The sequence below is a fragment of the Tachypleus tridentatus genome, chromosome 2, assembly GCF_004210375.1.
Source record: "Tachypleus tridentatus isolate NWPU-2018 chromosome 2, ASM421037v1, whole genome shotgun sequence".
Taxonomy (NCBI): Eukaryota; Metazoa; Arthropoda; class Merostomata; order Xiphosura; family Limulidae; genus Tachypleus; species Tachypleus tridentatus.
Window position 1 is genome coordinate 152,551,090 of NC_134826.1, and position 25,943 is coordinate 152,577,032.

The 25,943-nt window shown below is 33.3% G+C and overlaps 1 protein-coding gene across 1 annotated transcript in view; it reads right to left on the minus strand.

Annotated features, from left to right (window-relative positions):
• LOC143245648 (bridge-like lipid transfer protein family member 1) overlaps positions 1-25,943 on the minus strand; it is a 225,671-nt gene that overhangs the window by 122,272 nt on the left and 77,456 nt on the right. The window contains 5 exon segments of the mRNA XM_076491997.1: positions 5,281-5,518; positions 9,836-10,014; positions 17,731-18,209; positions 18,212-19,735; positions 24,388-24,568. Of these exon segments, the coding sequence (XP_076348112.1) occupies positions 5,281-5,518; positions 9,836-10,014; positions 17,731-18,209; positions 18,212-19,735; positions 24,388-24,568 (2,601 nt within the window).

A 25,943-nucleotide genomic window follows, 5' to 3' on the forward strand; every position in this document is an offset into this window, starting at 1 on the left:
GTGGTATTTGTCTCGTGAAACTTTCCACCTATTTCAATGCTCCCTCTCCTGGTACTGTATACACGGACCTCCTTCAGATAATAACATCATCACTTCATTCAAATTGACCCCATCACAGTCCAGCTCTTACTGAGAAGGAGGTCAGGAGTGTGTGAAAGAGTTTATTAATATCAGATTTTCAACTTTAAAAAATATTCCAAAACATATTTACCTCTTCTTACACTACAGTTAGAATGCATATTGATAAGATAAAGTGACTGGTTAGTCCATTATCCATATAGAATGCATCTGAATAAATCACAGGTATGCTAAGAAGACATAAAAACTGCGTAACACCCAAAACAGGTATGTGCTTCACCCAGAACAAAATTAATCCACTGTGGGTGGAGTTTTACATGATCCATCATTACTACTGCCCAGCCCAAACCAAGTAGCCAAAGTTGAACTTATAGGGCTATGGTCCCTACGTCCCACATCGATGATTAGGGAATTTGAACTGCAATGTATATACTTATAATAGGATTCCAACCAGTAGCTATAAAGTGATGCATTTCAAGCCACCAGAATCAGATCTGGAATTATTAACACTCACCCTCACTTCCCAGCTACATGGGTAACTTTCATTAATCCTCAGAGTCATGTGAAGGACATGGAACAAACTGTGCCCCACCAAGGACCTAGAATGGGACCACTGTGCATTCAGAATTACAAAGAAACAGTGGACCCTCTTCCCTGAACAATGTACTAAATCCATATTAATCAAGAAGAAGTGCTATGCTCAATCCAACCACACAGCTGAGCATCAAATCTGATGCAGTATTATGAATAGACTATCACATGGGCTGGTGACTCTCCTACCAACATGTAAAAAAAAAATACATCCAGGGTCTTGGGTAAGAGAAGCCCCAACTTCACTCTTTTCTCCAAGAGTGGAGGAAATTCAGTTGAAATCTTTGGAGAAAAAAACTATATACACCATCCCAGTGACTGGAAACCAGGTATGGTAAGGACTCCCTAGTTACACAAACAGAATATGGGAGGTGGGGGTAATACATGTTGGGGCAGCTTGATGAACAGTGCTCTGAAAACAATACAATAGGTGAACCAAGTTCCTTAAATTTTTAAAAGCAAACTGACCCTGATGTATTCAATCCAATGATTGGCAGGGATAGGGAAGATGATCTCAGGTTTTACTCATGATAGTCTACGAGTGGTGGTACAACATAGTACAGTTATAACGTCTGGTCCGCCTCTAGGTGGTCTTATGGAACACCTCATTTCTCCATAGCCTGTTGCAACCTATACAAAGTAAAATGTGGTGATGGTTGCCAGCACAGAATTGGTTTGATAAAAGCACACTTGCATGAGACATTTGCCATGGAATGTGATCCTGTAAAAAGAAGATAACAGACCTAAGAAAGTGAAGAGACAATAATAGTAATGAAAATACTATAATCTAGTGGATGTAGTTAAGATAATTACTGAAGGTAGTTGAAAGCCCTCAGAGGAAGATACTGGCAGATCAAGGAAATAATATGAGATAAAAGTGTTGGAGGTGGTCCAAATACCAGCTCACATGATATCCTTCACTGGGTCACTAGAAACATGGAAATGTGAAGACTCTGATGAGATGTGACTTACACAACTCTTCTCAACTCCAAAGAGAGCTCAAACTAAGCAATAAGTATCATTTTTCATACACACCTCAACAAAGTAGCTAGGGATGAATATCTGGATACTGAAGGTCATCATCTAGTCTTTCTAAAGGTATTTGAGCAGGGAACCTAACACCTTAAGGCCTGCAATGGACGTAACAAACAATCAGGATTAGAGGGAACCTAACACTTTAAAGCCTGCACTGGACGTAACAAACAATCAGGATCTGATCAGTCACAAAAATGAAAAACAGTAGTCAGATGAATCAACAAAAATGGTTATACCTCTCTCACTAACTTCCAGTGTTGTAAATAAGAAGGACCTGTTTGGATATAGGAGGATGTAGGTAAAATGATAAAGTATCCTGTGCACAAGCAGTACGAGCAACTTTGACTGATAAGCCCAACTTATATAAGATGATTCTGAAAGATGTGAAATTCTTGTCAAAGAGCCAGGTCAAGAAACAAGTTATCATTGGCACTTGGCACTTATGGACGAAGTGGATTCAACTTCCTGACTATACACCATTGTTGATGTGTGTATTATTTCTATCGTGGGACTATAAAAAGATTGAAACACATACACAGCAACCTTATAAGTTAAATCTTGATGCTGTGCTAAGAACCATATAACCTCCATGCATGAAGTTTGTGCTTTAGAGTAGATAGATGTATGATGTTGGATTATGGCTGTTGCAACAGAGACTGTCAAAGAGAAAATGGTAGAGGTGTGCCTCAAAGCATAGCAGATGTGAAAACCATAATTGATCCAGTCCACTACTATCAAAAGAAACTGACAAGAGGTTGAACAAATTACAGCTAGAACTCTGGGTAACATATTAATCAGAGGAAAGGCATAGAGGTGCAATTCTATCTTGTATTGACTGAATGCATTTATTTCCAATGTGCAAGGGTGAGATACCAGATACCAAAATTCTGGTAGTTGAATATTACAACAAGTGCCAAATGCATTGATCAGCAATGTACCAAACCAAGAGCAAAGCCAATGGTATCTTATGATGTAGCATCAATTCTGTTTGGAAAATCTGAATGGGTCAAGACATTTGATCTGCCACCAACTTCATCAACCCATGATGATAAAATGGGAGTGAGCCCAAGAAAGAAGATCGAATGTTTGAAAACCAAGAGACCTGGATTGAGTCCTCCCTTGACAGAAAATGTAGGACACACCCATAGAACTATCAAAATGAAGCATGACAATTTTTCCTTTTAATAATTCCAGCCCTTGAAAATTACTTTCTGAATAACCAAAGATTCTACAACATTGTGAAGGAAAGCCTCAACATCCATCCATTTGCCCTAAAATTCTTGACCATTGAGATACACACCACACACATCACCCTTTGAACAGTCAGAAGTTTTAAAACATTGCGTAGGAAAACCTTGTCATCTGTTCATGGGCCCTGGAATTCATGACCATTTACATATGCACCCAATCCTTGAAATGAGGAATTCATGAAGAGATGGATCTCAGATGAGACGATAGCAGAACAACTATTATAGGATTATTCTGATCTGTACTACCTCGTAAGATTGAAGATATTGATCCAAATAAGAAGACTTGTGAACCCAGTGAATCACTATTCATGATTCGTTGATTGTGTGAAGACCTCTGAAGGGGTATTATGTGTGCTCATCTCAAAGGAATGAGGGATTAGAGAAAGAATCATCCATGCAGTGGGAGAAAGAGGGGTAAGTAAGAGTCATACAGCATTTTCTATAGCATGGAGTCAGATGGGAGTTAACCAAGACAAATTAAGATATGTGTTGAAAAATATACCTAGATGGATATATTGTTGTGGAGTGAGAATAGGTTTCTAAGCTCTGATAATAAAGCCTGCCTTGGTTGTTTCTGAAAGTAGAACCCGGGTATAAAGTTCCACCAACTGACAAGACTGTGTCTGTAGTAACCAGTTGTCCATATAATGGAGGGAGCATCAGCATAGAGATTGAGGGTGATGAGAAAATGCTCATATGATATGGCAGTAGGCATATGGTGCTCATATGGGGCACAGCCTTGAACTACAGCACATGACCCTTGAGTACAAAATGCAGATAATGACAAGAAGACTCCAAAATGGGAATGTACAGATAGACATCAGCAACAAACGTTCACAATTCTGGTAAAAAATGTCAATTCAGAGTGAGAAATGACTCCATGGTGAACCTTAAAGGATCTAGGTATTGATGTAGATAAGAAAGACTGATGACCAGACACCAATCTCCTGTCTTCTTGGGTACAACAAACAGACAGGAATAAAACCCTGTACAAGCTGGGATGAATATCTCTGTTGTCACCTTGATGAACAAGTTTCTGATAGCTTTGCAACAAAGTTCCATAATTGATGGTTCTTCAAAAGATGAAAGCATTACACGTGGGGTGGATGATGGTGGTGAATACGTGAATTACAATTACTAATGGTTGTAGTACAAAGAAACCTATTCGTGAACACTTTGTCAAGAAAAAGTGATAATATTATCTGAATGAGGTGCTTACATACAGTAGAAGGATATAAGAAACATTGGTGTTGGTAGAGAGTGTCATGACACAGATATTTCTAAGTGTACGTAGAGAGTGTCATGACACAGATATTTCTAAGTGTTGGTAGAGAGTGTCATGACACAGATATTTTTAAGTGTTGGTAGAGAGTGTCATGACACAGATATTTCTAAGTGTTGGTAGAGAGTGTCATGACACAGATATTTCTAAGTGTAGGTAGAGAGTGTCATGACACAGATATTTCTAAGTGTTGGCAGAGAGTGTCATGACACAGATATTTCTAAGTGTTGGCAGAGAGTGTCATGACACAGATATTTCTAGGTGTTGGTAGAGAGTGTCATGATACAGATATTTCTAAGTGTTGGTAGAGAGTGTCATGACACAGATATTTCTAAGTGTTGGTAGAGAGTGTCATGACACAGATATTTCTAAGTGTTGGTAGAGAGTGTCATGATACAGATATTTCTAAGTGTTGGTAGAGAGTGTCATGACACAGATATTTCTAAGTGTTGGTAGAGAGTGTCATGACACATATTTCTAAGAGCAATTATGTGGGAAATAAAGAACTAGAGCAAGTGAGAAAAATCAGATCAATATTTAGATGTGCAATGGAAAGAAACCTAATCAGTCAAATAGTAGTTTTGCTGTGATGGAAGGTAAGTATGTTTTGTAATGCTAGTCATTAAGAAGTCAGATTTGTATTTTTGGTTCATTAATGTTAACTGAAATCAGCAAGAATATTCTGAATGTAGGAGAGTTTGTAAATATATTAGTATTGTTTTAATAAAAGGTTTACATAGTTACCTAAGTCACATGTATATTCAAATCACCAGTCCATTGACAAAACCCATAAATTCACTGTATTACAATTATCTTCCAAGGTTACCTTACATGTATCGTGTGCTATTTGGTAAAACAAATATTTATGTTGGAATTTTTATCACAGATTTGGTTCCTTCTTTAAACTATAAACTCACATTGTTTCCTATACACACATAAGATGATAAACATAAAGTAATAAGAGGTTACAATTATGAAAATATAGCTTCTTCAAGATTTAATAGAAATATAAATATTTCATGAATGAAAAATATGTTTACTTACTGCTGATTTGGAGGAAGTCCTTCCAACAGTGCCAGTACAGTTTGCCCTAGCTGACCTGTTAATGATGATTCGCTCCATTTTCTTGAGGCTCTAGCTTTGTCCTTCTGGGTCAGGCTGGTATGGAGCCCACTTAGCTCTCCTTCAAGCTTCAACCCACTTAGCAATGCCAGAAGACGAACCTTCCTGACCTGAACCACACCAAACACGACCCGAGGAATCCACTCGTGAGCTAAAAAAGCTGCAACAAGAAAAGTAATTGATCATATACGTGTCTGCAAGACATAAGAAAAAGCAGTTGACACAAGTACTCCACCCAGAAGACAAAACTGTATCCCAGTAGAGAGTAAAGTAACTTGAACAATGAAAGAGAGATAAAGTCAACAACTCATTACCAATTGATGAGTTTTCACTGACACTCTCTTTAGAAAGGAGTTAGACTTCAGTTTGAATATCCATCTTCACACCCATTACAAACTGATCATTCTCACAACTTATTACCAAGTGATGACACTAGTTTGTTTTAAAACATTATCATATTCCACCTTGTACACATATGTTGACAACTTGTTATCACACAGTGAGTAAGGATAAGTTTTTTAAAACATTATCACATTCCACCTTGTACACATATGTTGACAACTTGTTATCACACAGTGAGTAAGGATAAGTTTTTAAAACATTATCACATTCCACCTTGTACACATATGTTGACAACTTGTTATCACACAGTGAGTAAGGATAAGTTTTTAAAACATTATCATATTCCACCTTGTACACATATGTTGACAACTTGTTATCACACAGTGAGTAAGGATAAGTTTTTTAAAACATTATCACATTCCACCTTGTACACATATGTTGACAACTTGTTATCACACAGTGAGTAAGAATAAGTTTTTAAAACATTATAATATTCCACTTTGCACACATATGTTGACAACTTGTTATCACACAGTGAGTGAGGATAAGTTTTTTAAAACATTATAATATTCCACCTTGTACACATATGTTGACAACTTGTTATCACACAGTGAGTAAGGATAAGTTTTTAAAACTTTATAATATTTCACCTTGTACACATATGTTGACAACTTGTTATCACACAGTGAGTAAGGATAAGTTTTTTAAAACATTATAATATTCCACCTTGTACACATATGTTGACAACTTGTTATCACACAGTGAGTAAGAATAAGTTTTAAAACATTATAATATTCCACCTTGTACACATATGTTGACAACTTGTTATCACACAGTGAGTAAGGATAAGTTTTTTAAAACATTATAATATTCCACCTTGTACACATATGTTGACAACTTGTTATCACACAGTGAGTAAGGATAAGTTTTTAAAACATTATAATATTCCACCTTGTACACATATGTTGACAACTTGTTATCACACAGTGAGTAAGAATAAGTTTTTAAAACATTATCATATTCCACCTTGTACACATATGTTGACAACTTGTTATCACACAGTGAGTAAGGATAAGTTTTTTAAAACATTATAATATTCCACCTTGTACACATATGTTGACAACTTGTTATCACACAGTGAGTAAGGATAAGTTTTTTAAAACTTTATAATATTTCACCTTGTACACATATGTTGACAACTTGTTATCACACAGTGAGTAAGAATAAGTTTTTAAAACATTATCATATTCCACCTTGTACACATATGTTGACAACTTGTTATCACACAGTGAGTAAGAATAAGTTTTTAAAACATTATCATATTCCACCTTGTACACATATGTTGACAACTTGTTATCACACAGTGAATAAGGATAAGTTTTTAAAACATTATCATATTTCACCTTGTACACATATGTTGACAACTTGTTATCACACAGTGAGTAAGAATAAGTTTTTAAAACATTATCATATTTCACCTTGTACACATATGTTGACAACTTGTTATCACACAGTGAGTAAGGATAAGTTTTTAAAACATTATCACATTCCACCTTGTACACATATGTTGACAACTTGTTATCACACAGTGAGTAAGAATAAGTTTTTAAAACATTATCATATTCCACCTTGTACACATATGTTGACAACTTGTTATCACACAGTGAGTAAGGATAAGTTTTTAAAACATTATAATATTCCACCTTGTACACATATGTTGACAACTTGTTATCACACAGTGAGTAAGGATAAGTTTTTTAAAACATTATAATATTCCACCTTGTACACATATGTTGACAACTTGTTATCACACAGTGAGTAAGAATAAGTTTTAAAACATTATAATATTCCACCTTGTACACATATGTTGACAACTTGTTATCACACAGTGAGTAAGGATAAGTTTTTTAAAACATTATAATATTCCACCTTGTACACATATGTTGACAACTTGTTATCACACAGTGAGTAAGGATAAGTTTTTAAAACATTATAATATTCCACCTTGTACACATATGTTGACAACTTGTTATCACACAGTGAGTAAGAATAAGTTTTTAAAACATTATCATATTCCACCTTGTACACATATGTTGACAACTTGTTATCACACAGTGAGTAAGGATAAGTTTTTTAAAACATTATAATATTCCACCTTGTACACATATGTTGACAACTTGTTATCACACAGTGAGTAAGGATAAGTTTTTTAAAACTTTATAATATTTCACCTTGTACACATATGTTGACAACTTGTTATCACACAGTGAGTAAGAATAAGTTTTTAAAACATTATCATATTCCACCTTGTACACATATGTTGACAACTTGTTATCACACAGTGAGTAAGAATAAGTTTTTAAAACATTATCATATTCCACCTTGTACACATATGTTGACAACTTGTTATCACACAGTGAGTAAGGATAAGTTTTTAAAACATTATCATATTTCACCTTGTACACATATGTTGACAACTTGTTATCACACAGTGAGTAAGGATAAGTTTTTAAAACATTATAATATTCCACCTTGTACACATATGTTGACAACTTGTTATCACACAGTGAGTAAGAATAAGTTTTTAAAACATTATCATATTTCACCTTGTACACATATGTTGACAACTTGTTATCACACAGTGAGTAAGGATAAGTTTTTTAAAACATTATCATATTCCACCTTGTACACATATGTTGACAACTTGTTATCACACAGTGAGTAAGGATAAGTTTTTTAAAACATTATCACATTCCATCTTGTACACATATGTTGACAACTTGTTATCACACAGTGAGTAAGAATAAGTTTTTAAAACATTATAATATTCCACCTTGTACACATATGTTGACAACTTGTTATCACACAGTGAGTAAGAATAAGTTTTTAAAACATTATAATATTCCACCTTGTACACATATGTTGACAACTTATCACACAGTGAGTAAGGATAAGATTTTTAAAACATTATAATATTCCACCTTGTATACATATGTTGACAACTTGTTATCACACAGTGAGTAAGAATAAGTTTTTAAAACATTATCATATTCCACCTTGTACACATATGTTGACAACTTGTTATCACACAGTGAGTAAGGATAAGTTTTTAAAACATTATAATATTCCACCTTGTACACATATGTTGACAACTTGTTATCACACAGTGAGTAAGGATAAGTTTTTAAAACATTATAATATTCCACCTTGTACACATATGTTGACAACTTGTTATCACACAGTGAGTAAGGATAAGTTTTTAAAACATTATCACATTCCACCTTGTACACATATGTTGACAACTTGTTATCACACAGTGAGTAAGAATAAGTTTTTAAAACATTATAATATTCCACCTTGTACACATATGTTAACAACTTGTTATCACACAGTGAGTAAGGATAAGTTTTTTAAAACATTATAATATTCCACCTTGTACACATATGTTGACAACTTGTCATCACACAGTGAGTAAGGATAAGTTTTTTAAAACATTATAATATTCCACCTTGTACACATATGTTGACAACTTGTTATCACACAGTGAGTAAGGATAAGTTTTTTAAAACATTATCATATTTCACCTTGTACACATATGTTGACAACTTGTTATCACACAGTGAGTAAGAATAAGTTTTTTTAAAACATTATCACATTCCACCTTGTACACATATGTTGACAACTTGTTATCACACAGTGAGTAAGGATAAGTTTTTTAAAACATAATCACATTCCACCTTGCACACATATGTTGACAACTTGTTATCACACAGTGAGTAAGGATAAGCATTTGTTTTAAAACATAATCACATTCTACCTTGTATGCATATGTTGACTTGTTATCACACAGTGAGTAAGGATAAGTTTGTTTTAAAAAGATAATATTCTTTGAGCTTCTACACATGACTTAAAAAATATCTTCCAACTTTTATAAAAATACTGACAACTTATTACTGAAGTCTATGTTCTAAGATATAAAAATTTAACCATAAATTCATTGATAGAAAGAAAATAAAACATTCACTGTTAGAATTCACACCAATGTATTAAAACATTCCACTAATATTAATCTTTATCTATTAACCAAAATGTGTACCCACCAAAAATATGTTCCTTTTCAGGAATTATAACTTACTTTTTGTCAGATTCTTGAGGTGGTCTTGTCGGGTCTGTGTGTGAGCTTTTGTCTCAAACTTGGATTTTTGTACAGTGTGGTCTACTTCATCAAGATCAACCTTGTGTTCTTTCAGAGGTTCATACTTTCCATTTCCCTTATAGCCTTCAGACACATCAGGAGCAGGAGGAAAACTGGCCCTATTGGCAAAAATCAACCAAATTACAATAACATAGTTAGCACCACACTATTAATGTGGGAACTATATAGTATTAAAAGACTTGCTCATCAAAACACATCACCATCTATTTTAATATGTAAATATTTAACATTTCTTACATGAATCAGCCAAGCATCTGCAGGAAGTGGAGTATTTTGATAACTGGTGATTTATGGTTATTTCAATAGATTCCAATGAATGGAGCAAACCACAACTTATAAAATAAAAATGAAAAATTAATTAAAATATGACAATCTGAAATCTATATGGATTGTAATATTATGGTATCATACTGACCATTTTATCATCTTTATAGGTACTCTTTACTTGGTACTTTTAACTTCAGAATTGCTGAGGAAATTATCTTGTAATGCATCATATATCTAATTCAACTTCATCACAGCATCTTTAGTCTTTATCATGTTCTTAGTTTCACAAAATGCTCACAAATGCAAATGAACTTGGCAGGGGTTTAGTTCAGAGAGAGAGAGAGAGAAATCCGAGGAATTTTCTCCCCAACAGGGGTGGTCAGGAACGTTGTGGTTCCTCTTCATCTCCCCACTCATGGAAGATTATTTACTTTTACATGGAAGTTTTCTTGTAATTTGATTTGACTTCTTTAAGGTGATGAAGTGAGATGGAGCATTATGAAAATTATTGGTGAGAAGGGGATGTGAGACTAAGGCAGCACAAGGGAGTTAGGCCAGGCTGAAGCCCGTAGTCCAATAAGCTGATGAGATATCAACTCAAACAGCACAATTTGGAGCCAGGCAAGAATATTGCCTTGGCTGGGATTTAAAGATCCACTGTCTGAGATTTGGATGTGGGGGGAAATGGGAATGCCCTTAGAAAACCCACTTTCACAGGACAGGTGCCAAATGTTTTACCTGTCCTGTGCCCAGATCTGAAAAGAGATAAACAAATATTCATGTTATTTATAATTACGTATTTTGTTGAGTGGTTTGTAATTGTTGAAATATGTTAAATGGTAGGATGTATTTTGTAGGAGCACTGGCTAATTTATATAATGACACAGCTGATTTCTATGTTATGCTTTTAAGTAATATTTGTATGCTATTTCTGTGAGCTTGTTTCTAAGGGTGGGTAGATTACTGATTTTGTGTACGTAGTTTACAGGTGTGTATGTTGGTAGCCAGTTTGCTGCCCTTAATATTTTATTTTGTTGTATTTTGATCTTCTGTGGTGTGTTAGACATATTGTATGTGACTTGACATCCATATTCTATTAATGGATGGATGTAAGCCTTGTATATTTGGATGGTGGTCTCTGCTGAGCAGTTTGAGTGTTCATCAAAAAACGCACTTCACATTTGATGGATAAGCGTATGTTGTTAACATGCTTTTTTCATGTTAATCTTGAGTCAAAAGTGATGCCAAGGGATGTGATGTGCTTGCTCATGTTAATAGGCGCGTTGCCGAGCGAGATGTTTACTTTTTCTAGAGTTTTTCTGTGTCTTTTTAATTTCCTATAAAAAGTGATTGCCTGCATTTTTGTTGGGTTTAAAACCACTGTCCACTTGTTGCTCCAGCTTGAGACAGTATTTGGTGTTTCCTGAACACGAGACATGGCCATTAGCAGGTTTCTAGAAATACTCCAGATAGCAATGTCATCTGTGTATTGTTAATTGTAAGTGTAAGTTAAACTATGAAAAGGTACATCACTACTGAAAATAATGTAAAAGAGTGGTGAGAGGACGGATCCTTGGGGTTCTCCTGCAGTTATTCTGAAAGATTTTGATAAGGTTGACTCTTACTTGAGCTATCTGTTGGGAAATTTGATATCCATTTGATAATAGTTTGATTTACTTTCAAATTACTTAGTTTATACTTAATGGCATTATGCCAAACACTGAAGTGTTTTTTTCCTTGTTTGTAGAATTGTGTTTTTAATGGCTTGTGTATGGCTACAATAACTTGCTTAACACAGTTGTCTAATTCCATTTTATTGTTAGCATGTTCAACTAAGTGTGGTAGATGGGAATCAAGTGTAGCGTTAAAAGTGAGCCAGTCAGTTTTAGTGCATGTGTAACACTAAGGGAGTCATGTACCTCTCTTTGGGGCAGTGGGGGTGAATCATACAGGAAACAGGGAAGTGGTCGTTGGTGATTTCATCACATACAGTAAAGTTAGAGATCCTGTTTACTGTGTCCTTGGGAGCTATGGTGAAATTGAGTACATCATAGGAACCATTGGCAACAGAAAAGTGTGTAGGTTTATTAAGTGCATGTAGTTTATAGAAAGAAAACTCATTATAATTGATCATCTGTGTGTGTTTCTGTTTTCTCTTAGCTCTGTGTGTGGGGAATTAAAGTCCCCTATAATAATTGGTTTCGGATTACAATCCATACATTTTTATAAAAATTTAATGTCGATATCTTTTGAAGGAGAACAATATATAGCTAGGATAAGGATTATTAGACAGTTGTTAAGGTGTATGTTATAAAAAAGTTTCATTTACGTTTGATTTAAAAGTATCTTCTATCGAGATGAGATGTGATATTTCTATGCTAAAGTAAACTAATATACCTTTGCCGTTTTCAGAGTGAGGTATACTGTATGTAATAAATCCAGGGATTGTGGTGTTTTGTTTCTCTGTGCAAAGTGTTTCCGAAATTATGACGATGTTGGTGTTAATATGTTTATTTATGTTGTACCTTACTATCCTTTTATCTTTGAGGTTTACTTGGCAGTTGGTATGTAGAACTTTAATGTGTTTCATCATTGTGCTGTGCTACTTCTCTTGCATAAATTTTAAGTGATAAGTGATGTGGTTTGAGGTCAGGAAGGTGGAAGCAGTATTTGGCCAGGCTACAGAGAGCCTTGAATGACACATGTCTTGACTTGAAAGCGAGGAATTCACTTAATTTAATTTACAAGGCTAGTTAGTAAGTTTGTAGTGAATTTGGTAGGGTTGAAGGTGTGAGTTGTCTTTGTGTGTATTGTCTGAGGTTGGGTGGTTGTATTAGTGGTCTGTGAGACAGTTGGAGTTTCTAGTAGTGGTTGTTTTGTAGTATGAGGTGTTGAAAGGCTGCATGTTGGTGTTCACAGTGTTAAACATGATTCTGTTTCTGATCTGTGTGTATTTGTAACTGACTGCATGTGACAGTTTGAACATATAACTTGGTTGCACAAAATACTAAAACTAATCATTTCTTACATGCGAGTACAGTCACCCAGTTTATGATACTACTGTGCCTGTTGTTTTATGTTTCACTATCTATGCAGTAATTAATAGATGAATCTCGATTCAACTAGTATGTTAAATTGACTGACATATTTTTAAATAAGTTTCTTTCCCTCACCTGGACCCACAGTGTAGTTTAACTATTACATTCACAACTACATCTAGAACATTTCAAACATGTTTCATAACTACATAATTTTATAAGTTACTGGTGGCTCTCATGGTCTTGGGTCACCTCAGTGACTTACACCTCACAAGTAGTGCCACACTTCTTTCTTGTCAGATCAAAATAACCTAAGCCTTTCCAGAATTCTTTATATCCACATCAAGATATTATGCAGGTGTTAAAACAGGCTAATTAAAACTATAACTCATTCAATAATTTATGTAATACACACAACTGCTTACCACCATTATACTTTATTATTAAAACTATAAATCATGTTAATAATTTACATAATACACACAACTGCTTACCACCATTATACTTTATTATTAAAACTATAAATCATGTTAATAATTTACATAATACACATAACTACCAACCACCATTATACTTTATTATTAAAACTATAAATCATGTTAATAATTTACATAATACACATAACTACCAACCACCATTACACTTTATTATTAAAACTATAAATCATGTTAATAATTTACATAATACACATAACTACCAACCACCATTACACTTTATTATTAAAACTATAAATCATGTTAATAATTTACATAATACACATAACTACCAACCACCATTATACTATATTATTAAAACTATAAATCATGTTAATAATTTACATAATACACATAACTACCAACCACCATTATACTTTATTATTAAAACTATAAATCATGTTAATAATTTACATAATACACATAACTACCAACCACCATTATACTTTATTATTTTAACTACAAATCATGTCAATAATTTACATAATACACATAACTACCAACCACCATTATACTTTATTATTTTAACTACAAATCATGTCAATAAGTTATAGAATACACAACTACCAACCACCATTATACTTTATTATTAAAACTATAAATCATGTTAATAATTTACATAATACACATAACTACCAACCACCATTATACTTTATTATTTTAACTACAAATCATGTCAATAATTTACATAATACACATAACTACCAACCACCATTATACTTTATTATTAAAACTATAAATCATGTTAATAATTTACATAATACACAATTGTCTATAGCCATTATACTTTATTATTAAAACTACAAGTCATGTCAATAATTTATAGAATACACATAACTGTCTATAACCATTATACTTTATTATTAAAACTACAAGTCATGTCAATAATTTATAGAATACACAACTGTCTACAACCATTATACTGTATTACCTTTTTTCTTTATTTTGTAGAATGATTTCAAGTTGTAACATGAAATCTTTGTTTATCCTAAGTAGCTCTAAGTTCGTAACAGTATATGTTTATTTATACTTAAATTTTATTGGTTCACTGCACTTTGAACTCATGTTACACTACCGAGTTGCATTAAGAATAAGCTTTTGGTGTGCATGTCTTATGAAACATTATTATATTATTACTATCATTTAATTTTACCTAATCTAATCTCTAAATAAATTCATAATTTTACATTTTAGTTTCTTTTATAACAATAAATATAAACATGAAAAAGAAGAAAGAAACTGTTTACCCACGTCTTTGTTTACTGTCAACTGTCAATGGCACTTGAACCTACTTTTTTATACTAATGGTAATAATGTACTAAATTATTTTTATTTAATTAAATAATGCACAAACAATATAAAACAAAAGCATGCAAAAAGTAAAATATCTGACTTTGCTATTATAATTTTTCTGGCTTTCTAACTATGCCACAAGAGTTGTTACAAATTCATCTAAACTACTCATTATATTTCCTGTGGGAATGCAGCTCATACTAACAGAGAAATTAATTTTAATTAATTAAAACAATGTAACATAACACATTATTTGATTGATAAAAACCCTAGCTCTGTATTTGTTATATGTAATATAAAATTAAATATAAGAGAGAATTATTAACAAATCCTGAAAGGGAGGACATGACAAGAGGGGTCTGATTTTTTACTTGTTGGCTCTGTAACCAAACAGAACTGTATACTATGAATAATATGGTTTGTCTGAGGAATGACAATTTAACAGTGAGTAATGTATGTTTCATTGTATCCTCACTGGGGGATGATGGATAATGTAGAGAAAACACTAGGGAAATTCAGGATTGTTTTAAATATTGCCTTATAAAATTAAGAACTTAAAATTATATACTATTAAAATATGGATTATTAGCTACAATTTTACGTTATACTAATTGATATAACATAAAGAAAAAGTAAGTTAATTAAATTTGAATGTAAGTCACTAAAGCTGGTGACTTGCACAGTAAATGATGCCTGTGCGGGAAAGGTTAGAGCTTAAAAAAAACACAATAAAAAGTTTTGTCATCTTTTATTTTTGTTTACTTGATAGAAGTTACTAAGAAATGACAAAATATCAGTTCTAACAAGCTTCTGAGTTAAAATTTGTTGAAACAGATTTCATGGTTCAATTTTGAAATTTGATATTAAGGTATGCGCTCAACATCTGAAAAACACTCACTTGTCTGCCATAAATTGATAGTTTATTATAACTGCATTCCACTAATTAAATCATTATTTTATACATTTATACAGGATGGTGTAATGTCACACCCATTTGGTGTTATGTATAAAAATAACAAAGTACCAACTTTCTTCCTTATAAAAGTAAATGCTGATATTACTGATTGTGAACCTTGAATCAATAAGTGCTTAAAAGTTAATGACCATCAAATTGAATATTTACTGTAATGAACAGTAACTACGCTTTGTGATGATGGTAAACCCACTTAAGTCCAAATGTATATCAAGACAGCTGGTATGGGTATTAAAACTTTTATTAAAATAAAGTAGGGAACCATTCTTTTTTTTACTTCGTAGATCATCTACAGGTTAACAAAGAGAGAGTTTGCAACTAACAGTTGTCAGGCACAGGTCTTAGGGACAAGCACATAAACGTGTATGAGACTGTAGGTGGCATTGCAGTCAAATGTAACCTGAAGATGACCCAAGAAGGTTGAAACATTGTTCTTTACTTTATTTTAATAACAGTTTTAACACCCATATCAGCCGTCTTGATTAACTACTTTTGTTTAATTATTGTTCAAAGTCCCTTGTGATGTTTTTGCCACCTTGAATGTAGTTAGGGAGAGAGATCTACATCTGATTAGCTTATAACAACACAGAAAACAAATGGTAATTTCAGTAAAAAATTTTTATTATAAGGCCCCTTGTCTGTCTGTCTGATTATATATTCATAAAAATAAGATACATTGTTAAATATTTGTTAATAAAGAATCATCTCAGGTTAGTCACTAGACATACTCTGACAAGAAGATGAAACTAAAAGAGATAAGAGATAACTACTTCCAAAGAGTGGTTAATTAAAAATCAGTTCCAAATTTCAATTCTGCTAACCTTAATTGTATCCTGAAACATGGTTTCAAAAGATTCAGTTACATGTGATGATATCACAGTACATATAGTTAAATAAGGGAAAGACATGATTATAAGTAAAACAGTTTAAACAGGGTCTTACATTACAAGAAGAGTGTCTTTTTCATTATACATCAGAAAAAATACAAGCCTAACATTGACTGCATACAGAGTATACACACAGAAATAGATCATTCTGTTACAACATGTGAATGTTATAACCACGAGTGACTTGTAAAATGTTAAAAGTTCTCATTAAAATAAGTTTATAACTTGGTATATATTTTGTACAAATGGCCTAATAATAAAGATAGTTGGCAAAACTCAAAACCTTTTATTTACAAGGTTGAACATTTCTGAATTTACTTATTCCATCTTCAGTGAAACCTGAAAACAGTGTTAAAAAGACATGCACTAACAACAATATCAGTAATTTACTTAGTTACTGTTTTAAATTGTAAACTTGAAACCCTGTTGTTTCACAACGTAATCTCTAATCTTTCTTCATTGTTGTTGTTGTCTTATCCTTCCAGTTACCACTTACTATGATTGTACTTAATAAGTATCTTTCTAAAGATGGAATAAGTGTATTCAGAAAGATGAAATCTTGAAAATAAACTATTTTGTCAACCACTTTTATCATGTTTGTCCCATTATGAATCCATTGTATAACTGGTACTGAAATGTGATTTATAGCATAGTTTCATGTTAAATGTCTCACATTAAATGCACTAAGTAATCATGCCAACAAATGTTTTCAAGACAAATCACATTCTTTACACTGGATGTCATAATTTCATATCTTTTGGTGTATTGGTAATGAAACTTAGGCTAATATAAAGATTACACTATTTTAGCTTATTACAAAAGACAATATCCTTAATAATAATGACTTCTGGTTGTTTAATTTTGAATCAGAAAGTGTGATTACCTATCAGTGACTGTCTTGGTTTCTGGCATCGTATTATACAAGTCCAGAAGGTAAAACATTGTCCGCCAGCAGCGTGGCTGAAGATCTTTTACATCAGTTATCAGATTGGGTTCTGAGAGAGGAACTGAACACGAGTCTGGGATGTCTATAGCCACAGATTCACTGGGTGTTATGCTCAATGGACTAGAAGGCCTATCATCCTTTACTGTAAGCTCTAGAAGATTGGTGTAACCCTTAGTACTAGCTCTTAGCCTTTGTGAAAGGGAATGAGGACGTTTAATGCCTACAGAAAAACTGGTTCCTACTGCAGAAGATTTCGTAGGAGTTGGTGTTGGAGTGGAAGGTTTCGAAACACTAGTGCCATGTGGTGAGTGTGGGTGGAAAGTTTCTGTCTGGCTATCTGATGATGGAGTACTCTTCTTCTGAAGACCTCTTGACTTTCTTTCTCTTTCAAAGAACCAGGTCTTATGGCATGTAATTCCGATCGTGTTTCTTTGATATTTTCATACATCGTAGAAAATTGGTGCAGCAGACGTAGCAGAGGCATATTTATCTGCTGAGCAACATAATTAACATTAATGCTGAAGTTGATCACACATGTTGTATTGGGTAATCCTTCTTGTGTAAAGACAAGAGCTGCTACTTTCCCATCTTGTTCCAATCCTTTTTCTCCTTGTTCAAAATCTCGCACATCCTTAACGCCAATCTCAACAGAAAACCTGTCACAGATAAAGGCTGGAGTGTCCATACTAGTGTCAATGAAGAACTTTCCATGGGATGCAGAAGAATGAGCAAATGGTGACTTATTTTTGTGGCGAGCATTGTTCTGATACTCAGATTCCACAATATCAATTTTCAGCAAAGAAATACCTCCTGAAACAGAAGCTCTAGGACCAACAAGCTTTGATATAGAAGGACTACCAGTCTGTATTGGAACTCCTAATTTGTCTAACAGCACCTGAAATATCACATGGGCATCTGCTAACTGGGTTCCCAAAGGAGCAAATGCCACCTGAGGAAACACTGATGATGTATCAAGATCACCACTATTCTCTGATGTTAATGTGTTCATTTTTGATTCTTGATCATTTGGGTCATTATATCGATATTGATAGTTAGACAGGCCTCCTCGCATGTAGTCTTGTTGACGAGCCATCCACTTATACAGATCTTCATCACTAAAGTTTTCTTCTTTTTCCATCATTCCTCTTCTTGGTGTGTCAATGGTTGATGTGGGGAAGTTTGGTTCCATGCTTGATAAGCTCCATGTGGCAGATTTTAGACTGTGGTGACTTTCATTTCTTTTCATGTGGGATGGATGCATGAAGAACCCACCAAGCCTGCTGACAGTTGGAGCATTGCCTGCGTAACGTGCCGGAGAATCCAAAGGTCCACCTAGTAAAGGAAAAGCAACACTAGCCCTTGAAGATCTGGGTACATAACTTGGCAGTCGTTTCTTTCCACTTTTTGTGACTGCACCTCCATCTTGCGTGTCTACGGCATCATGTTGGCTGCTGCTAGAGTCCGTTGCAGAATCTGGACTGGAGAACACTTTTAATGTATCAGCTTTGGAAGATTCTGCTTTCCCACCATTCTTTGAAGAAAATCCTTGAGGAATAGAACCACCTTCTGCAACTAACAAGTTAGTAGTCTCATCAGAAATTTCACATTCTTCTAAAGAAGTTTTCTCTACATCATCCTGTGTGGACATATTTACTCTTTCACCTGCAAAAGAAACACTCATAGGTCGTAAACTCTTCCGAAACCTAATATTCTGTTCCAGCAGAAGTGGCACATACAAGATGTTCTTCCATTGTCGACTAAGAGCCATTAGTCCATGGAACAATGCTTTTAACTGGGGAATGTGTAAGGGAGACAAATTTTCTTCCACCTCATCTAGGTTAACTTGATTCAAGTATCGTTTTAGAACAAGCACAAGTTGACAAGATGGGTCTTCTTGTAAGGTCTTGGCCAAGGGAGTTGCTTTGTTAACCAAATACTTGCTCTAAAATATACAAAGTAAACTATAAACTGGCAAAAATAATTTAATTATGACAAATAATATTTCATTATTACTTTTACTTGTCTTGTGTGTATTATTTTCTAAAGTAAGTTACACAGGTTAAAAGTAAATAATGAATTGCTACTACCCTACCACCATGAAAAGTATTAAAAATCAACACAGAAGAAACACTGAATTAATCACATAAACCAACACCCATTAAAAAATGCTAATTGTTGATCATTACATATTTTCCTTGAAACATTTTGTTAGTTTTTAAAAGCTTGAAGTAAGCTCTGAACAAATTAAGCAGCCAGTAAAAGAATAACTTAAACTGCTTAATAATACACTAATGACACTATGTTTTTATGTCAATGTCTCTAATATACAAAATAAATATAATTTAAAAGTATCATTGATTGGTGTGTTGTTCTCAAGTTCACAACAAAATAAACTAAGACACAAAATCTTTAGTTTTCTCACAGTTTACATAACTACTTCATTCACTAATTTGTCTAATAATCTCTACTGTAGAGTACATTTTACAAAGAGCTATAGGACTGGGCCCTAAGAATGCATGTTTTGGGACCAGCTGGCTTCTGTAAGTATATCACAAATACTTGTCTAAGACAGATAGGTTTGGTTTAATGGGAAGAAAAGACAAGACTAGCCAAGCACAGCTGATGGTGGAGAATTTCTCCTGGATAGATTTGATTGAAAAAAAAACAAAGTGACAAAAAAATAGCAAAGCGAAAAGGCATGAAATGATAAAGCACAACACCGGTAGATAGTTTATTAGGTTAAATGCACAATACTGGTAGATAGTTTATTAGGTTAAATGCACAACACCGGTAGATAGTTTATTAGGTTAAATGCACAACACCGGTAGATAGTTTATTAGGTTAAATGCACAACACCGGTAGGTAGTTTATTAGGTTAAATGCACAACACCGGTAGGTAGTTTATTAGGTTAAATGCACAACACCGGTAGATAGTTTATTAGGTTAAATGCACAACACCGGTAGATAGTTTATTACGCTAAATGCACAACACCGGTAGATAGTTTATTACGTTAAATGCACAACACCGGTAGGTAGTTTATTAGGTTAAATGCACAACACTGGTAAATAGTTTATTAGGTTAAATGCACAACACTGGTAAATAGTTTATTAGGTTAAATGCACAACACCGATAGGTAGTTTATTAGGTTAAATGCACAACACCGGTAGATAGTTTATTAGGTTAAATTCACAACACCGGTAGATAGTTAATTAGGTTAAATGCACAACACCGGTAGGTAGTTTATTAGGTTAAATGCACAACACCGGTAGGTAGTTTATTAGGTTAAATGCACAACACTGGTAGATAGTTTATTACGTTAAATGCACAACACTGGTAGATAGTTTATTAGGTTAAATGCACAACACCGGTAGATAGTTTATTACGTTAAATGCACAACACCGGTAGGTAGTTTATTAGGTTAAATGCACAACACGGGTAGATAGTTTATTAGGTTAAATGCACAACACCGGTAGATAGTTTATTACGTTAAATGCACAACACCGGTAGGTAGTTTATTAGGTTAAATGCACAACAATCGGTAGGTAGTTTATTAGGTTAAATGCACAACAATCGGTAGGTAGTTTATTAGGTTAAATGCACAACACCGGTAGATAGTTTATTAGGTTAAATGCACAACACCGGTAGGTAGTTTATTAGGTTAAATGCACAACACCGGTAGATAGTTTATTAGGTTAAATGCACAACACCGGTAGATAGTTTATTAGGTTAAATGCACAACACCGGTAGGTAGTTTATTAGGTTAAATGCACAACATCGGTAGATAATTTATTAGGTTAAATGCACAACACCGGTAGATAGTTTATTAGGTTAAATGCACAACACCGGTAGATAGTTTATTAGGTTAAATGCACAACACTGGTAGATAGTTTATTAGGTTAAATGCACAACACAGGTAGATAGTTTATTAGGTTAAATGCACAACACAGGTAGATAGTTTATTAGGTTAAATGCACAACACCGGTAGATAGTTTATTAGGTTAAATGCACAACACTGGTAGATAGTTTATTAGGTTAAATGCACAACACAGGTAGATAGTTTATTAGGTTAAATGCACAACACAGGTAGATAGTTTATTAGGTTAAATGCATAACACCGGTAGATAGTTTATTAGGTTAAATGCACAACACCGGTAGATAATTTATTAGGTTAAATGCACAACACCGGTAGATAGTTTATTAGGTTAAATGCACAACACCGGTAGATAGTTTATTAGGTTAAATGCACAACACTGGTAGATAGCTTATTAGGTTAAATGCACAACACCAGTAGATAGTTTATTAGGTTAAATGCACAACACTGGTAGATAGTTTATTAGGTTAAATGCACAACACCGGTAGATAGTTTATTAGGTTAAATGCACAACACCGGTTGATAGTTTATTACGTTAAATGCACAACACTGGTGGATAGTTTATTAGGTTAAATGCACAACACTGGTAGATAGTTTATTAGGTTAAATGCACAACACTGGTAGATAGTTTATTAGGTTAAATGCACAACACCAGTAGATAGTTTATTAGGTTAAATGCACAACACTGGTAGATAGTTTATTAGGTTAAATGCACAACACCAGTAGATAGTTTATTAGGTTAAATGCACAACACTGGTAGATAGTTTATTACGTTAAATGCACAACACCGGTAGGTAGTTTATTAGGTTAAATGCACAACATCGGTAGATAGTTTATTAGGTTAAATGCTTTGATTTGTTTGTACTTTATATCCAAGTAGAAACTACTTCTATCATTAAAAATCACTCATATACTTTATTACTGAATGTTTCTGGTTTAACATCTACTATAACAGAATAATAATAACTTTATGTTACTTCAAAATCAATAAGGAACTATAACTTGGTGTTGTGTAAAAATTGATACAATAATAATAACTTTATGTTACTTCAAAATCAATAAGGAACTATAACTTGGTGTTGTATAAAAATTGATACAATAATAATAACTTTATGTTACTTCAAAATGAATAAGGAACTATAACTTGGTGTTGTATAAAAATTGATACAATAATAATAACTTTATGTTACTTCAAAATCAATAAGGAACTATAACTTGGTGTTGTATAAAAATTGATACAATAATAATAACTTTATGTTACTTCAAAATCAATAAGGAACTATAACTTGGTGTTGTATAAAAATTGATACAATTTAAATCAATATCAAAATAAGACAACTGTAGCTCATATTTCATCTTATATCAAAATAAACAAACCAATCATAAAGTGTGTAACATAAACAAATCAATCATAAAGTGTGTAACATCACTTTAAAATGAAGAGATGAAATATACCACATTACATCAAAACTCACAGAATAAATATGACTCAGTGACATGTTACGTCAGAACTGTCCAAACAGTTATAATTCAGCATAATTTTGACATCACAATTAATAGAAGAATGTAGTTCAGTGTTACATCAGACCACAGCTGACAGGAATTGCCATATTTCTTGGTGTATAAAATAATATGTTTTACACTTAAAACAATGCCTGATTTTACTCTTGTTCTATACAGATTCAAAAGATAGAGTTCCAATAAAAACTCTACAATAATTACACATTTAACCAAAACTACATTGTTCCTTTACATTTTGCTTATTTCTTTGAGTAAGTGCACTGATATCATGCTACCAACTGCATGACAATAACATTTGTAACATTTGTATGGCAAATCACTCTTTTTTAAGGTTTAATATTTTTGTAATAGAAAAGTTCAAATGTTATGAAAATTGTTAATTTTATTTATTACATGTCTGTAACTTAAGTTAAGCTGCACTGTGCTATCTCTAACATTTGTGGTTATAATGATTAGCTCAGAGCTCAGGATAGTACAGTTTAAAAACAACTTATAAATTTTTTTTTAACAAAACTAACATCCTAGGCTTGTTTGTCAACAGAGGTTGTCCTATACACTGAACCTCAAACAAATACAGTTAATTTGCCTAAAACATCCAGGGTTGTCTTATACACCAGCAAATAGAGTATAACTCAGTATAACATCACATTTGAAAGGAGAATTGTCAGTGTTGTGTATACATATATGTGGGCTGAGAATTCTTCTATTGTAGGTGTTTGTGGCTCATTGGTTATAAATGTCAACAATAAACAGACAGCACACAATCCATTTGTTTTAAGATAATATATTAAAATCAAGTCAACCATATGTACAAAAAAGCTTTGCACAATACGATATCAGTGTTATCTAAAATCCTAAATAATTCTCTTTTTCTTTTGTCTAGAGTCAACTTAGACTGATCCAATTACTTTAAAATCCAAATGAAAAGCTATTATCACAATAGCATCAGTGAATAATTCACTTACATTACCCCATGGGTTACCACAGTTGTATCATGAACCTTAAATAATTATCTCCTTTCTTCAGAGTTCACACAAACAGGTTCAGTTAATCTATAACACCCTTCAACAAGACAGATTATTCTCCTTATCTGTATTAAACTGTGAAACGCACTTCAAAACATCACCCATTTTCTTTCACTAACTAATTTATAATGTACTTTACCAAACCATTTACCTTATTATTCAATCAACCCTCTTACCTTTACAGGCATGTGTATACTCTGCATTTCTAAAGCTTCGGCCATCAAACAACCCATTATGGCACATGCTCGCTGTTTTCTTTGCCTATCTAGTTTTCGAAGGGAAATGAACAGACGGTCACACGGTTTTAGCCAAGCATTGATGGAGGGCGTGGCAGTGCTCAACAGGTGCCAATCAAGTCTTTAAAGATCAATAACACACTAAATATTATACAGTTAAATAAATTTAAACATTAAACACAACATATGTAACACCACAGTAAACTAAGGTCTAGTGACTTTCTGAAAATTTTTCCATAAATTGATAACCAAAGAATCCAGTGGTTACTGTGAATTTATATCTAAACAATGGATTATGGTTCTTTGACGTTAGACATACAGAAAGGTAAATAGTAGTTATATTAGTCAGTAATAATGACAGACATTACATTCTAAGTAACAAACAACAAAATGTAATCATAAACTGAACAGAGCCAGTGGTAATTAAGATTTGTAATACTACAACATGGGGAAAACACTGCTGTTCCAAGTTCCTTGTGAGTTATGATTGGACCTGAAAATGTTTCATCCAAGAGAGGCTGAAGTGAACTAAGCATGTGGTACAGTTGCAACAAGATCTTGTTTACAAAATGTGCATCTGCTTCTAAACCAAGAATATAGTTGCCTGGACATTGGAATAAAGCAGGTAATCATCACAACATTAGCAGATCACAATTATATCAATTGGATGCCATGGCAACATGCAGACACATCTGGGCCACATATCAAATTTCTAGTGATGTATATTTGTGATATTCTTTGAGAAACTTTGCAAGACCTATAACAGAATGTTTGACATAAAATGTATTGTAGAAAGAACCTCAGTTATCTTGATTTTGACCAAATTTAGAGTAAAGAAAAGACACAAAGTAAAACAATGAAAAACAGTGTTGATGATGGACAGTGCCTTTACTGAAACTTTTAGAAATCTACAAATCTCTGTACCACACTGAGAAAACATGACATTATATAGATATTTCTACAATGATTTATTTTTTTAGGTTATATGTGTTACCTACATCACTGTTGGCCATATAATTCCAAACAAAAAATAAAGGATGATCTACTCTCCAAACTATCACATGATCCATCCACTGCCTAGTAATACCACAGAGAGAAGCTACACAGCAATTGATAACTAGGTTAAAAGGAAGTGAGTCACTTTCTTAACCAAGGTTATACTTTACACCTACCTACATGCATAAGCATGAAAACTTTAGGTGAGATTTAAATGTTCAATTAGTGAAATAAAGAAGACAAAAAACACCTATTATGACTATGTATTACTTTATTCTGTTTATAGAAAGACTCAAAATAGCTCAAAAGTCGATTAAAAACATGTGGAGCAACAGACTTTTCAGAAACGATTCTCACTTCAGCTAACATTCATATAACATGAAACCCTATTTTCAGAAAGAGACATGATGGGCTGGAATAAGCAGCTGTAGATGTATTTACACTATACAAAATGGCACCAGTAACATCAATCACATCCAATGAGCCTTTTTGTTTCACCA